At 38.1% G+C, this 14458-nt stretch overlaps 1 protein-coding gene across 1 annotated transcript; it reads left to right on the forward strand.

Moving 5' to 3' along the window:
- Positions 1-8247: 8247 nt before the first annotated feature.
- On the forward strand, positions 8248-14237 carry LOC101292944. The gene is made up of 5 exons (XM_004308525.1): positions 8248-8312; positions 8716-8812; positions 9032-9327; positions 9424-10860; positions 14105-14237. Exons 1-5 carry the CDS (start codon positions 8248-8250, stop codon positions 14235-14237), a joined length of 2028 nt encoding a protein of 675 aa, XP_004308573.1.
- Positions 14238-14458: the final 221 nt, after the last annotated feature.

Below are 14458 nucleotides of genomic sequence, written 5' to 3' on the forward strand. Positions count from 1 at the left end.
CTATTTAACACAAATATTAACCTTAGCAACCAAACAAACTAAGAGTAACATTTGCCCTCTTAACCCATAACTAAAATCTGAAGGTTTGCCCAAAGGAGGGCAACTCTCCTTCAAGACCTCCCAAGGTCCTCGATCACCCAAAACTAAACCTCCTACAATTGCCAAAAACGGCTCCTACATTTGAAAACACAAAATCATAACACCTCATCGAAAACAACTCCAACATTAAGCATTACAAGATCTCAACCTAGTCTTATAATATATCAACGTGCTCACAACAACAAGAACTAGCTAACCCTTGCAACTGAACCTACACATCCTGCCAGATGCGCCGCCACGCGCCACCACAGGCGGCGGCGAGTGGGTCCCACGCGCCACCACGAAACTTCCGAATTATGGCAAACTCCCAACACAAAACTTGTAGAATACTACAAGGGGGACACTTTTCATACCTAAAGGTCCAACCAGTTCGGCCGGAATCGGCCGGAAATCGCCTAAAACTCGTCGAAAAATTTTGGAATCCACCACCGCCACTCTCTACCGTGAGTCGCGCTCCAAGGCCACCAGAAGTCAAACCAGGATGCCAAGGGCCTTCTATCCCGACCGGTCTCCCGCCTTGTCGCCGTCGCCGGATGTCTGAAACCCGACCGGGTCTCTAACCCGAACTTCTGAGCTTCGGGTCACCACCTCGGGACCGAAACGGCGCACATCACCACCACAGGTCAGCTCGGACGGAGGAGAGGAAGAGAACCCGACCGGTGCCGGCGTCTAGGTCGGTCAGAGGTGGCCGGAAAAGCCGGGTCGGGTCACCGGGTCCGGGTTGGGTCGGTTGGAGGACTTTGAATTCTCTTGGGGTCGGACAGAGAGAAGGAGAGGGGAGGGAGGAAAATCTGGTTTCTGAAAAATTGAGGACCCAAACTGAAAATTTCCTATTTAACCTAAATATTCCCGAAAAGCCACAACTTCCGCTGACCATAACTTCCACATACGAAGTCCGTTTTACGCATGCCACGTGTCTACGAACTCGTATCGTCATGCTCTACAACTTTCGTGAAGCAAGTTTCTCGAGAAACCCAACAGATTTGAAAGTCAACTTTTGACCCTTTAGAACCATAAGACCGCTTCGGGTAATTATGCGTCCAAACGCTTCCGCTCTTCCTTCGTACCTCAAAACACACTAACTTCTAACTCGAAAATTCTCAATTAATATTAGAAACTAATATCAAATTTCCGGGGTATTACACATGTGTTCCATACTAGAAACATATATAGCCTCATCAATAAGAAGACAATATTTTGCATCCCCAACTTCTTCACGTATCATACTCCTCATTTGGTTACCAAAAATATTAAAAATCTTCTTTTGAATAGATGGACTAATATACTTGGCATTTCCAGGAGCATTTCCTAATGTAACTCTTTTGATATTGGCATTAACTCTTCCAAATGATTTGATAAGTTGCCTAAAAGGTCTTTGGTTCAATGAATCTTCAGACTCATCATGGCCTCTAAAGGCAATTCTTTGGTTGCTAGGTATCTAACACCCTCTATAGAAGCTATAGGTCTCAATCGGTTATCCTCCACATCTTGCTGATTTTGAACTAAAAATTGTCTCAATTTGGCTAGATGGGTTTCGTAATGAACCCCACTTTTGCATTGCACCGTTATGTGGTGATGTAATGCCTCCTACATGATTCAGAAAAACATTATTACTAGGCACAATCCTCTTCCAATTTTTAAACCCCTCAACAGTGAATGTTTTGTTCTGAGAAGTTTCAGTATCAGAAAATAGGGGAAACAATATGTCATATGCTTAGCCTCTGAATACTCAAGCCATAGATTATATATCTTTAGACCAAGAAAATTAAAACTTACGTTGTTGATCACCATATTGAGAGAAGGGAAACTCACATTCAGGTTGCATTGGACCTAACAAACTATATGCTCTTCTGATCGAATCACGTTCGATTCATTAACTGGATATTTCCATATAGGACAGCGTTTTCTCAGGTCACGTTCAATAGCTTTGGTATTATTCAATGAATCAATACCACTGCTTTGAATCTCAGTAGGAATCAATGGAGAGCTTGGAGTTGGGGCATCACTAGGAGATGGTTATGAATGACTAGCAGTAGCATCACCACGATTAGGTTTTGTAAAGTATGAATTGATCAAGTTTTCTTCCTCTTTTTTGGTTGTTCGTTCGACATATTACTCTCTCATCTATAAATTAAGAAATTATAGTTTTTGGAATCTATGTAATTAATTAAGTTATTTATAGCACAAAGTATCATTCTAAATAAAACAAAAAAAAAATTGATCCTGGTTTTTAGCCACAACAATGAATCACCAAACAAACACTTTTGTTTCCCTTGAGACTTTGAGATCAACAACCTAGATATTCAACAAAATTACAATAGTAAAAAGACAAGAACAATGGTTTAACAATAACATAGAAAGACAATAACTTGTTCTTTTATTGCAATTTGTCAACCAACTATGAAGTATGAACCCTAACTTTTGCCCAAATTCCCAAATCTCAAATCCCAATTTCAATTTAATTAATTAAATAAGATTCAATACTTACAGCTTTACAAGATGAAGAATGGAATGGAAGAGTAATTTAACTCTTGAAAGAGATGACTTGATCACTTGATGGACTTTCGGTGATCGAACTTGCTGCTTGTTGGGTTGCTGCGCGACAACTGATTGTGACTTAGAAGAAAACGACAACTTTTCGTGAATAGAGAGAGAAGGATAGAGACTTGTCTCTAACTGTGTTAAAAACAACAAAGAAAAAAAACTGAAGTGAGCACTTTTGGGGGAGCACAATACATAAGCCCATTTTATTGATTGGAACTTAGAAGTCAGCCCAAAATAAAAGTTATTACTAGTCCAAGAGTGAGTGGGACTTGCAACACAAAATATTACAACAATATAATAGGATAGGTGAACTACATGTAAGAAATTTTTTTGCCCCAAAAATTTGGGTGGGACTTGAGTCCCACTCTTCCATGTTTTACATCCGCCCATGCATGCTTGATCGAACCACCTCCCAATGTCTTCCAGCTTCTACAGAAACGTCAACTTGCTTTTCCATCACAGGGCATAGGTAACCGTTCCATGTATCAACCTCAAGGCGCCTTTCTGAGTTCATCTTCATCACCTTCAAGCGGATGTCATCGACCAACTCATAAATAGGTAGCTTACGCTCTTCTATAACTGAGCTGTTAAATGACTGTTATATTTCAACATATTTCACCGTACCTTTTACCTGGGACGTAGGCGTTTGACCAATTTTCATCGGGAAGTGATGCCAAAAATTTGATTGCTATCTTCCCACCTACTTTTTTAAACCTTGACAATTCCTCAACAAATTGTTCCTTTGTGCATACGCACAATTACTGAACAATGATATCATTGTCTCATGAAACGAAGCACCACCGACTGAGTTATGGTACTTTTTTCGAAGCAGTTTTTGCAAGTGGTGCAAACAATAACCATGAGGGGAGTCTGGAAACATTTTGGAAACAGTCTCAAGCAAGCCCTTGCAGCGATCAGAAATGAAAGTTATTGTACGACCTTGATCCTTTAATATGTTGTTTAAATTTTTCATGAACCACGTCCAATTGTTTTCATCCTCCGATATCACAATTGCATGTGCTAAGGGATATATACCTATTCACAAGGGGCAAACATATAGGTTAAGAGCAAGAAACATGATACCTAGTAACAAAGAGATAACAAAAAAACATAAAATCAGTAAGGACAAAAAAAGTAACCAATTGAATGTCAAGCAATGACAAAGACAATAGTAAATGCCATTAAGATTGAAGGATTTAATTCCTCACTTACCTATCCTATCATTCAGGGTCTCACTTAATCTACTCAATCAAAAAGGTAAACGACAAAATAGGTGCCTAAAAAATATATTATTCAAATAGTGAGAAAAAAAATTTGCAAGAGGTTTAGTGTTCCATACCATTATTTCCATTTTTTCCTGTGGCCTCCTTTGTACTTGTTTTTGATATGTGTACCATCAAGAGCAAGAATAGCTCTACAATGTTTAAATCCCTCGATGCAACCTTAGAACATACGTACAAAACGGTGGTCTGCATCACACTCTAAAGTAACATACCACTCCAAATATTTATATGACATCGCCTCATCACCGTGGACATCTCTTTTGCCAATTATTTTCCTTTCCACACGTTGTAGTATGAAATCTCAATACTATAATTCCTCTTGAAATCTTTAACAATGTCCATTGGTCTTATGAGTGGACTACTTCAAAGTTGATTCGCCAAAACCGATGACACAATTTTCAATCCCATTACAGGGCTTTTTCCATCACGTATGTAACCATTGCATGTGTGCTCATTGTTCAATTTACGAATGCAAAAAAAATCATTTACACGATTAAGAGTCGCATGAACTTTCCATAAACATTCTTCGGTATCTCTCTTGTGAGTCTTGTCACAGACAGCAGTGACACATGATGGTTCATTTTTCGAGCATCTGTAATGAAAGCCCTTTTCAATGGCATACTTGGCTAGCTTTTCTCTGAAGTCATCGACACCACCCTCAAACTGTTGCCTGGCATGCATACTATATGTCTTCCAATCAGTAGACAAATATTTTTTTGTAGAATGTGCGGCAAATTTTCTTAAGTGGTGATTCACATGATCAAAATTATTTGGTTCAAAAGATTGAGAGATATATAAGAGAACTGTTACCACCATTTTTACCAGGAGATACTACTGAAAAGTTCACCATTATATCGACGAATGATTTGCATTCGGTTGAAAGAGACAAGTACATCATTTGGACATCCATGTCTGTTTGCAGTAAACAAACTGAACAACCTCCAAATGCATACGACAGTTCAACTTTTCTACCGTCAAAACTCTTGAATCTAGAACATATGTAATCACTTATATCCTTATATTTAGTGTGATCGTAAATCGGGAATACTATTGTTTTTGAGTTACAACAACACCTTGCAATGATTGCATCTTCCATCTCCTACAAAAAGCACAAATGATAATTTAGATTATTATTGGAAACAGAATGCTTGGTTGAATACCAACACCAAAATCTAGTAGCAATAGTAATATAACCATCTACCAACTGAATATTGCTGAGCAATTGAATTTACATACTAAAAGGTAGATAAAAGCTTACTTACATACCTGTGCTATAGGATGATTACTCACGTCTCGAAAGATGAACCAACACAATCCCACACAAAATCATATACTAGACTATAACAACTATACAGATAAACATTAGAGAGTAAAAAAGGAAGGAAAAAATTAAGCCAATGAAAGCAAATAAACTTAAATAGAGAAAACTCAAAGTATAGAGTGGTTGTATTGATGATTTCTAGATTTAAGTTTACAATTGATGTAGCTATTTAAATTCGAAGAAAGTCAAGAGCTACATTTAGGGGATGCCTTCTCATTTAATCAGAAGGGTAAAAGAAATCGGAAGGGCCAAAAAGTCAAGGAAAAGAGGGATACAAGTTTCAAAAATAAAAATGAAATCTATAAGGCAGGTTAAATAATGGGAATTGGGTGTAGATTAAAATAAAATATGGGTATGGGTTTATCTTAAAAGGGGTTTCATTTTTTGGGTTTTTGTCTCTCAAATTATTTCCTATAAAAATAACTTGAAAAAAAAAATAAGAACAACACAATATTAGTCTTCATCAAAGGGAAGAACATAATAACATTCACTAGTACTAGTACTCTCATTCACTTGCCCTATGATATCTGATTTCCTCTTTTTGTGCCACTTCAACGTTCTCGGGGTTATGATGGTAGTATCCATTGTCATAATTTCGTTTCTTCTAGCAAATCCGTCATAGCCTCACGTCGGACCAACCTTGCTTCCTTTCGTTTCTCAAGTTCTAAGCTCTTCCTAGCCAACTGAAGGGTTTCCTCATCTCTTCGTAGGTTAGCCTCCATAAGTGCATATTCGTCTGTTTCTAGCGTGTAGATTACATTGCATATTTGTCTTTCTCCGTCATACCTTTTTTTTCTTATTCTTTGTTTCCTTGGCCGCCTTTACTCCCATATGCCTAACCGGGCTCGAGGGATGGGGTCTCTCTTAGTTGGATGGCGGAGTTATGAATCCTTCATCATCATTCAAGTCAACATGCCCATCCGCATATGGAGCTCGGGAGAAATTGAGAAATCCCACTCAAACGGTGAAGGAGTACTCACAACCGTAACGAAATAAAGATATGATTCATCACCGCTTCATAACAATCTTTGTTGTCAAATTTCTTGAAATATAATGCTTGAGCTTAAGTTTCCTAAACTAAAAAACATAACAAAAATTAGATTATATGAAAATTTAATCTACGTTATACAAAAAAAATTAAATGAAGAAAAACGGCAAAAACAATAACAAAAAATATATTAATGGAAATTTTAATCTATGTAAAACAAAAAAAAAATAATACATGAAGAAAAACAGTTAGTCATCAATGGCAGAGGGACCAGTGGGGGCCCGTGCCCCTATTGGATTTTGACAAATAGCAGCCTAGATGTAATTGTGCCACTAGTGAAAAGAAGAAAGTCTGTAGTAAAAAAAAAAAAAAACTAGTCTACACAAAAAAGAATTAGGGAATAATAAGAAGCTTCTTATGCACTCTAACCTTAAGAAGCCCAACTATCAAGGTCTTCCAGTTACCAATATTGTTGTGTTTCCCCCAAATACTATTCATGTGTTTTTTGTTGAAAAAAGAAGAAGAATTCTGATGCGTTGTGCATTCAATCTCTTATATGAGTTATCTCCTCAAACCCCAAAATTCCAAACCAATATTTCTGAGATCAACAACTCAACAAGGTATGGTACATGCTCTCTCAATTTTAGATGAATCATCGATTTTATATAGTGTCTTGATGGTCTTGTTATCAGTTATAGGTATGATATCAGTTATCAGATAACAACATATGTTATCGTCTTGCTCTCTCAATTTAAGTAGATATTGATACCTTTTATGCTGATACAGTTTTGTATACCTGATTGCAACTTCATGGATGTTTGAATTGAAATATTTCTGACTTTGAGCATTATTGTTTCTGGTTTTTTTTAGTAGATATTAGTTACTGTTTCAACTGAACAATCTTTGTGTAACTAATTACAACTTCGGGGGATCTTGAGTTAGATTATTTTCAATATTTATGACTTGAGAGCTATTTTTTTTGTCTAGTTTCTATGAGTAGATGTTGGTTACTTTTTGTGCTGGAATCAATTTCTGTGTAACTGATTTCAACTTTAGAGATGTTTGAATTGGAGTTCTTTTAATATTTAAAAAGTGAGCTTGAGTATTCATTCATCAATAGATATCTTTGTGTTTGGTTCAATAACTTTGCCCCCACATGTATATTTTTCTCCCTCTGCCACTGTTAGGCATACCTCATTTACCAAATTCGTCCCGCTAGCCGCACTCTTTCTTTGCTTTGTCTAGACATATATGCCACTTTTTAGGAAGTTTCTTCAAGCACGGAAAATGTTATTCGAGCGCAACTTTTATACGAGGCTCAGCTAGAGGATTTTCAGGAGTGCTACACCAATTTTTGCCATAATCATCATGAATTTTATCCATAAATTTTCTTTGTTCTGATATTGGCCGATGATGTTGCAAGTGGATTGTCGTACCCAAGAAACACACAATTGTAACTCTTCAGAGGGAAGTCAACTAGAGCCCATTTTCAAAGAACACTCAAAGAAATTGCGAGGGGAGATGGAAGGAGGTGAGAGGAGAAGTTGGGTACAAATTGTAAAGAAAAGAATGGGGTATTTATAAGAAAAAATATGGGGCAGGGTAATTTTAAACAAAAACGACCGTTTGGCTGATAGAGTTGGTAGAGCGGACTGGGCGCCATGTGGCAACCCATGAATGGCCAACGGCTCTGCAGCTGTCGGCCCTTTGTTTTTTACTTTTTTTTAAATGTTACACCCGCCAATTTTTTTTTTAAAAAAAGGCAGCTAGCGGGTCCCACCAGTTGCTGCCCATCACAGAGTCAAGCAAATTTTGATAGTGAAGGTGATTTTTTTATGGTGGGTGGTGGGACCCCTCATTTCTTTTGCATCCCTTTCCTTCTTGTTGCATTGATTCTTGCCATCAAAATAGCAAGAATAATGCGTTTTGACATGATTTTGGGAACCCGCTGCATATGCTCTATAAGAGCAACTGCCACCGAATGTTATAATCAGTAAGCCATAAAGCTAATTATGGCTTATGTGAATGGAATATTCCAAGGAATGTTGAACCATTTAAAGAGGATTGCCACCGTAAGGTATGCAAATAAGCCGTACTTCAAATGTTGCAAAAGCAACGACTATTTTCCTTACTGTTTCTATCTTTAACAACGGTTATTTTTTCTTATGGTCATTTTTCTTAATGGTTATTTTTAAATGTCTATAAAAGCTACTATAACCATGTGAATCACATCATTTTACATTCTTCTTCTTCTTCAATCTCAGTCTTGTATCCATTCTGCCATGAATAATTCTCAAATATCATCATCTCTTTGTTTAAACGGAACCGATAATTATTATTATCGGGTCATGGCTTCCTTTGATCAAGAGCAAGATTTATTATTTCGCAACATCTCTTGACGGAGTTGAATGACAATGAAGACGACGACGAGGCTGAACCAAGTAGCTGGATATAATCTATACATGGATTACTTTGCTGAGATTCCACGATTTCTCGACGAAAAATGGTGGATGGGAGACTCTCAATGCTATTGGACAGCAAATGGACAATCCTTTTTCCAACACCTACAATCCTAGAGTAAGGGATCATCCAAATTTCTGATGGAGCAATACGGATAATGTCCAGAACCCACCCCAATATTATAGAGGCCCATTTCCACGTCCACAAGGCTTTTTTCAAAAGCCCCAGGTTCCTCAAAACTTTGCTTCTACTTCTAATTCTAATAATGCTACTCCTTCATATGATAAGATGTTTGTAGCCCAAAATTTAACAAATTCTACTCAAGCTCTTGTGCAGGGTCAAACGAATAATATGAAGGATATAGCTGAGCTTAAGAACCAAGTGGGGAAAATAATGGATTTCATGGGAAAATTTTCTGAAAGTGGAAAGCTTCCACCAAGCACCGTTCCAAATCCAAAGTCAAATTTTGAGTCCGCAAAAATAGTGGCAATAAGGAGTGGACGTGTGTTCAATGAGGTCCCAAAGAAAGTCCAAAAGAAGGCCCAAGTTGCCCAAGAAGAGGAGGATGAAGTTGGAATTTCCAAGAATGATTTGGAGGCAGATCCTGCCATTTCCAAAGTTGAAGCAAAACTGCCCTAACCAACTGAACTGCAAAAAGGTAATGATTTTAACTTTCAAAGTTCAGTTATTACTAACACTCCCTATGCGCGTGTGCCATTTCCAAGCAGGTTTCAAAAGTCGAAGAAAGAAGAATCTGATCAAGCCATCTTGGAAGTTTTTAAGAAAGTTCAAGTGAACATCCCCTTGATTGACTGCATTACTCAAGTTCCCAAATATGCAAAATTTTTGAAGGAGTTATGCACCACAAGGAGGCAGACACGTGAGAAAGAAGTTGTGAAAATGAGTGAGACTGTTTCTGTAGTTCTCCAACGAAAATTACCTCCCAAGCTAAAGGATCCAGGGAGTTTTTCTATCTCTTGTGTAATTGGTGATACTACTTTTGACAGTGTCATACTTGATCTAGGTGCTTCCATTAATATTATGCCATATAACTTATATGCATCTATGGACTTAGGTGAACTTAAGAAAGACAATGTCATAATTAAATTGGCAGATAGGTCTAACAAGTATCCTAAGGGATATGTAGAGGACGTTCTTGTGCGAGTTAATCACTTGATTTTTCCTACAGATTTTTACATCATTGATATGGAAGACTCACCCTCAAATTCAACTCCTATACTTTTAGGGCGTCCTTTTATGAGAACTGCAAGAACAAAGATTGATGTGCATGCTGGTGCATTGACAATGGAGTTTGATGGAGAAGTTATTGGCTTTAACATCTTTGAAGCCATGAGGTATCCCTTATCTGAGCTTAAACCATGCTATTCTATTGATATCGTTGACTCTCTTGCGCAGAATTTCCTAAATTCAAAGATCGACGATAAATTGGAATACACCATTTCTCAAGGAGTGGGATACAATGCCGATGGTACCAATGTGTCGAATGCAGAATTAGAGGAAATATGGGACAATGTTGTGCTTGAAACCGTCGCCGCTCTCAAAGGCCTACGAATTAGGTCTGATCTTACATTGTCACTTCCCATTTCCACTAACAAACTGTTACCATCTGTGGAACAGGCACCCAAGTTAGAGTTGAAAGCATTACCTAATCACTTAAAGTATGTATACTTGGGAGAAAGTGAGACTTTTCCAGCAATTGTGTCCTCCAAACTAGACAACGAACAAGAAAAGAGATTGGTGGAAGTATTGAAGAAATATAAGACTGCTATCGGATGGACTTTAGCAGACATCAAGGGAATAAGCCTAACCACATGTGTCCATCCAATTCTGCTGGAAGATGGAGCAAAACCCACTAGAGAGGCCCAAAGACGTCTATACCAACCAATGATGAAAGTGGTTCAAGACGAAGTCATCAAATTGCTGGATTGTGGAGTGATCTACCCCATATCGGATAGTAAGTGGGTCTCTCTAGTTCAAGTTGTGCCAAACAAATTTGAAGTGACTGTTGTAAAGAATGCTGAGAATGAGCTAGTGCCCCAACGAGTTGTGACTGGACATAGAGTCTGCATTGACTATAGAAAGCTCAACGCCACCACAAGGAAAGACCATTTTCCCCTACCATTCATTGATCAAATGCTTGAGCGGTTAGCTGGTCATGAGTTTTATTGCTTCTTGGATGGATATAACCAGATTTGCATAGCCCAAGAAGATCAAGAAAAGATTACATTCACATGTGTCACACCCCAATTTTCGAAGGATAATTTTCAAAAATTTTGGCATGATATATCTTAAAATATTATAATCCCAAAATTTGTTTCAAACAAATTTCAAGAAAACTAAACTCAATGTGGAAAATGTAAATGTTACACAACTCAACGCTGAGTTAAATATTACATTTCCTTATTTACATAAACTTGAAAGTCAAGAAAATGAAAACGCTCACATGAGTTTAATGTTGTCTACCCCAAATATAAAAAAATACAATATACAACAAAACCCAACAAAAAAAACCCTGCCACTAAGCCTCTGCCTCAACCCTGCTGGTCTTCACCTGCAGGTCTAACCCCTACACCAAGAATTGGTGCACTGGGTTGTAAACAACAAACCCGGTAAGCTAAAAAGCCCGTATGAGTAATTTTCAAATTACCAATTATAACACAAGAACAATTATATCAATAATTAAAAACCACAAATCCAACACTTTTTCAATTAACATGTACCCATGAGTCCTAGGTATTAATAAATACCCCTCATGACCTACAACAACAAAATGTGTACCCATGAGTCCCAGATACCCTATGGTATCTCCCATGACCTACACTGACAGACGGACTAGAGCTCTATTCCTAAGTGCAACCAATCACCCGGCCAAAGGCTTGGAACCCGGTTTGACTGTCTAATATCAAACACAAAAATGATAAATAGCATCTTAACCGCAACCAATCACCCAATTAAAGGCTTGGAACCCGGTTTGGCTATTTATCCAACAATCATAATATCACAACATTATTCTCAACAACACCATATCACATCATTATTCTCAACAACACAATATCACATCATTATTCTCAACAACACAATATAGATATTCCACAAGAATAATCTATTAATAATCAATAAAATTATGATCACATAAATCTCAAAATAGCATTTAAAGAAAACTTGATTTATCTTATCTATGAGCCGTTGACGATCAAGCTCATATATTTTTAAAAACAATTAAAAACATATTATTAAATCTAACATCATCATCATTATCATCATATGACCATAATAACATTAGGTTCAAAAGTGAACCTTGGTGAGATTTACTCACCTAAATATCCCGCTGCAATTTCCACAACCGAATATAGCAAGCGAAACACAACTTCACAAATCACCTAAAATCACACAATTAAAACCTTAGTAACTAAAATACTATAGGTTAACACAATACCCTTAACTAACCCTTAGTTCAAGAGAGAACAACTTTCTAAAGTCGTCGAACTTAGAAACCCAAAATGGCTGCCTCTAATCCTCGAATCCTAACTCAAACCTCAACCAAGCCTATTAACGAACTTAAAGTCCTAACTTACAAACATTGTTCACAACCTAGGAATTCTACATCTCAACAAGCTCACCACAACAAGAGCTAGCTAAAACACAACAAACTAAGCCATAAACCCTACCGGACGCGCTGCCACGCGCCACCATAAACTTTCGAATTAGAGAAAACTCTCAACAGCAAAGTTGAAGCTTGAAGCAAGGGGAACAACTTTCATACCTGAGGCTTGAACCAATTTTGCCCGGAACCGGCCGGAAACTGCCCCGAAACCCTAACCCGGAATCACACCTCAAACCTGCAAAACCAGCCTCAAAACCTCAAAAACTCACTTCAATCTATGCCTAGCCACAACTAGAAGGAGGAGGGGATCAAGACTCACCTAAGGATGCCCTTCGTCGCTGCTGGAAACGGCGAGTCCGACCAGAGACGCAGGAGCCCTTTTTCCGGCAACACAGCTCCGATTCCGACGTGCCACACCGAGCAGCACCTGCCCAGCCTTGAAGAGAGCACTTGTGGGAGTCGAATGGGACTGGCGGCGGTCCAATCGGTGGCCGGACGGTGGTGCTAGCTCCGGCGGGAGTTGGGTTCTCGGGGAAGCTCGGGAGAGGAAGAGGGAGAAGAGAGAGAAGAGAGGGAAGAGAGAAAAAGAGAGGCTGACTTTTTTTAGGGTTTCCAAAAAATATCCCACACACAATTTTCTACTTATACTCTTTCCAAACCCAGAAACAAACTTCCTCTGAACATAACTTCTTCATACGACATCCGTTTCAGGCGTGCCACATGCCTACGAACTCGTATCGACAAACTCTACAACTTTCATGAAGGAAGTTTTCAAAGATAACTTACGGAAAATAAAGTCAACTTTTGGCCTCTTAAAAGTCATAGCACCTTAAATTAAACTCCCGAAACTTCAACTTCGCATAAACTAAAAAATTTTCATAAATAATCCTTCATTAATTATGGGAATAATACAAGAAAAATTGATATGAAAATCTAGGGTATTACAACATGTCCCTTTGGCACTTTTGCTTACAAGCGTATGCCCTTCGGTTTGTGCAATGCACCAGGTACATTTCAAAGATGCATGATGTCTATTTTCTCTGATTATATTGAAAATATAATTGAGGTCTTTATGGATGACTTTAGTGTCTTTGGTAAGGACTTTGATTCATGTTTGGGAAATTTAGAACTCATTTAAAAAAGGTGTGTTGAAACTAATGATTCCAAAGTTGTTGCAGGTTTGGAATGCCACGAGTTATCATCAGCGACAGAGGATCACATTTTTGCAACAAATCAATTGAGGCTCTACTGAAAAAGTACAATATGACACACAAAGTTTCCACACCTTACCATCCTCAGACAATTGGATAAGCAGAGATCTCTAACCGTGAGATTAAGAGAATTTTGGAGAAGACAGTGGGCCCAACACGGAAGGATTGGAGCCAAAAGCTAAATGATGCATTATGGGGGTATCGCACAGCTTACAAGACCCCCATTGGAACATCTCCATTTCGGCTGGTTTATGGGAAAGCATGTCACCTTCCAGTAGAGCTTGAACATAGAGCATGGTGGGCGGTAAAGAATTTCAACATGAACCTTGATGATGTCGGCCTACACATGAAGCTCCAATTGAATGAACTTGAGGAGATAAAAAATGATGCCTACGACAATGCATAGATCTACAAAGAGAGGACTAAAAACTACCATGATAAAATGATCCGTGGAAAATCTTTTGTTGTTGGCCAGAGAGTTTTATTGTTTCATTCTAAACTTAAACTTTTTCCCGGTAAGTTACGTTCTAGATGGATTGGTCCCTTCATAGTTACTTATGTTTTTCCATATAGTGCTGTGCAGATTAAGAGTGAAAAGACTGGGGAAGAATTCAAGGTGAATGGCCATAGATTGAAGCCATACTATGAGGCTTTCAAGGAATACAATGTTGAGGAAGTACCCCTCCAAGATACACCATTCACATAGAGCTAAAATGGTGGTACAAGTCTAGGTTGAAAGACTATAAACATTAAGCGCTGCTTGGGAAGCAACCTAATTCAACCGAAGATATGGAGGAGCCATCAACGCAAATTTGTTTTCCATCCATTCTTCTCTTTTACTTTTCATTATATTTATTTATTTGTTTTTGTTTGTTGTATGTTCCTATTCCATGCTTTGATTCTACACATTATTTTGGGAACATTGAG

The sequence above is a fragment of the Fragaria vesca genome, linkage group LG7 (assembly GCF_000184155.1).
Source record: "Fragaria vesca subsp. vesca linkage group LG7, FraVesHawaii_1.0, whole genome shotgun sequence".
Classification (NCBI taxonomy): Eukaryota; Viridiplantae; Streptophyta; class Magnoliopsida; order Rosales; family Rosaceae; genus Fragaria; species Fragaria vesca.

Excerpts from the sequence above, each read along its gene's own strand:
- LOC101292944 (XM_004308525.1), top strand. The coding sequence starts at position 8,248 with ATGGCTTATGTGAATGGAATATTCCAAGGAATGTTGAACCATTTAAAG. Across the intron at positions 9,328-9,423 it reads TCCAAAGTTGAAGCAAAACT|GTTTCAAAAGTCGAAGAAAG; the intron begins GCCCTAACCAAC and ends ATTTCCAAGCAG. Across the intron at positions 10,861-14,104 it reads ATTGATCAAATGCTTGAGCG|TGCTGTGCAGATTAAGAGTG; the intron begins GTTAGCTGGTCA and ends TTTTCCATATAG.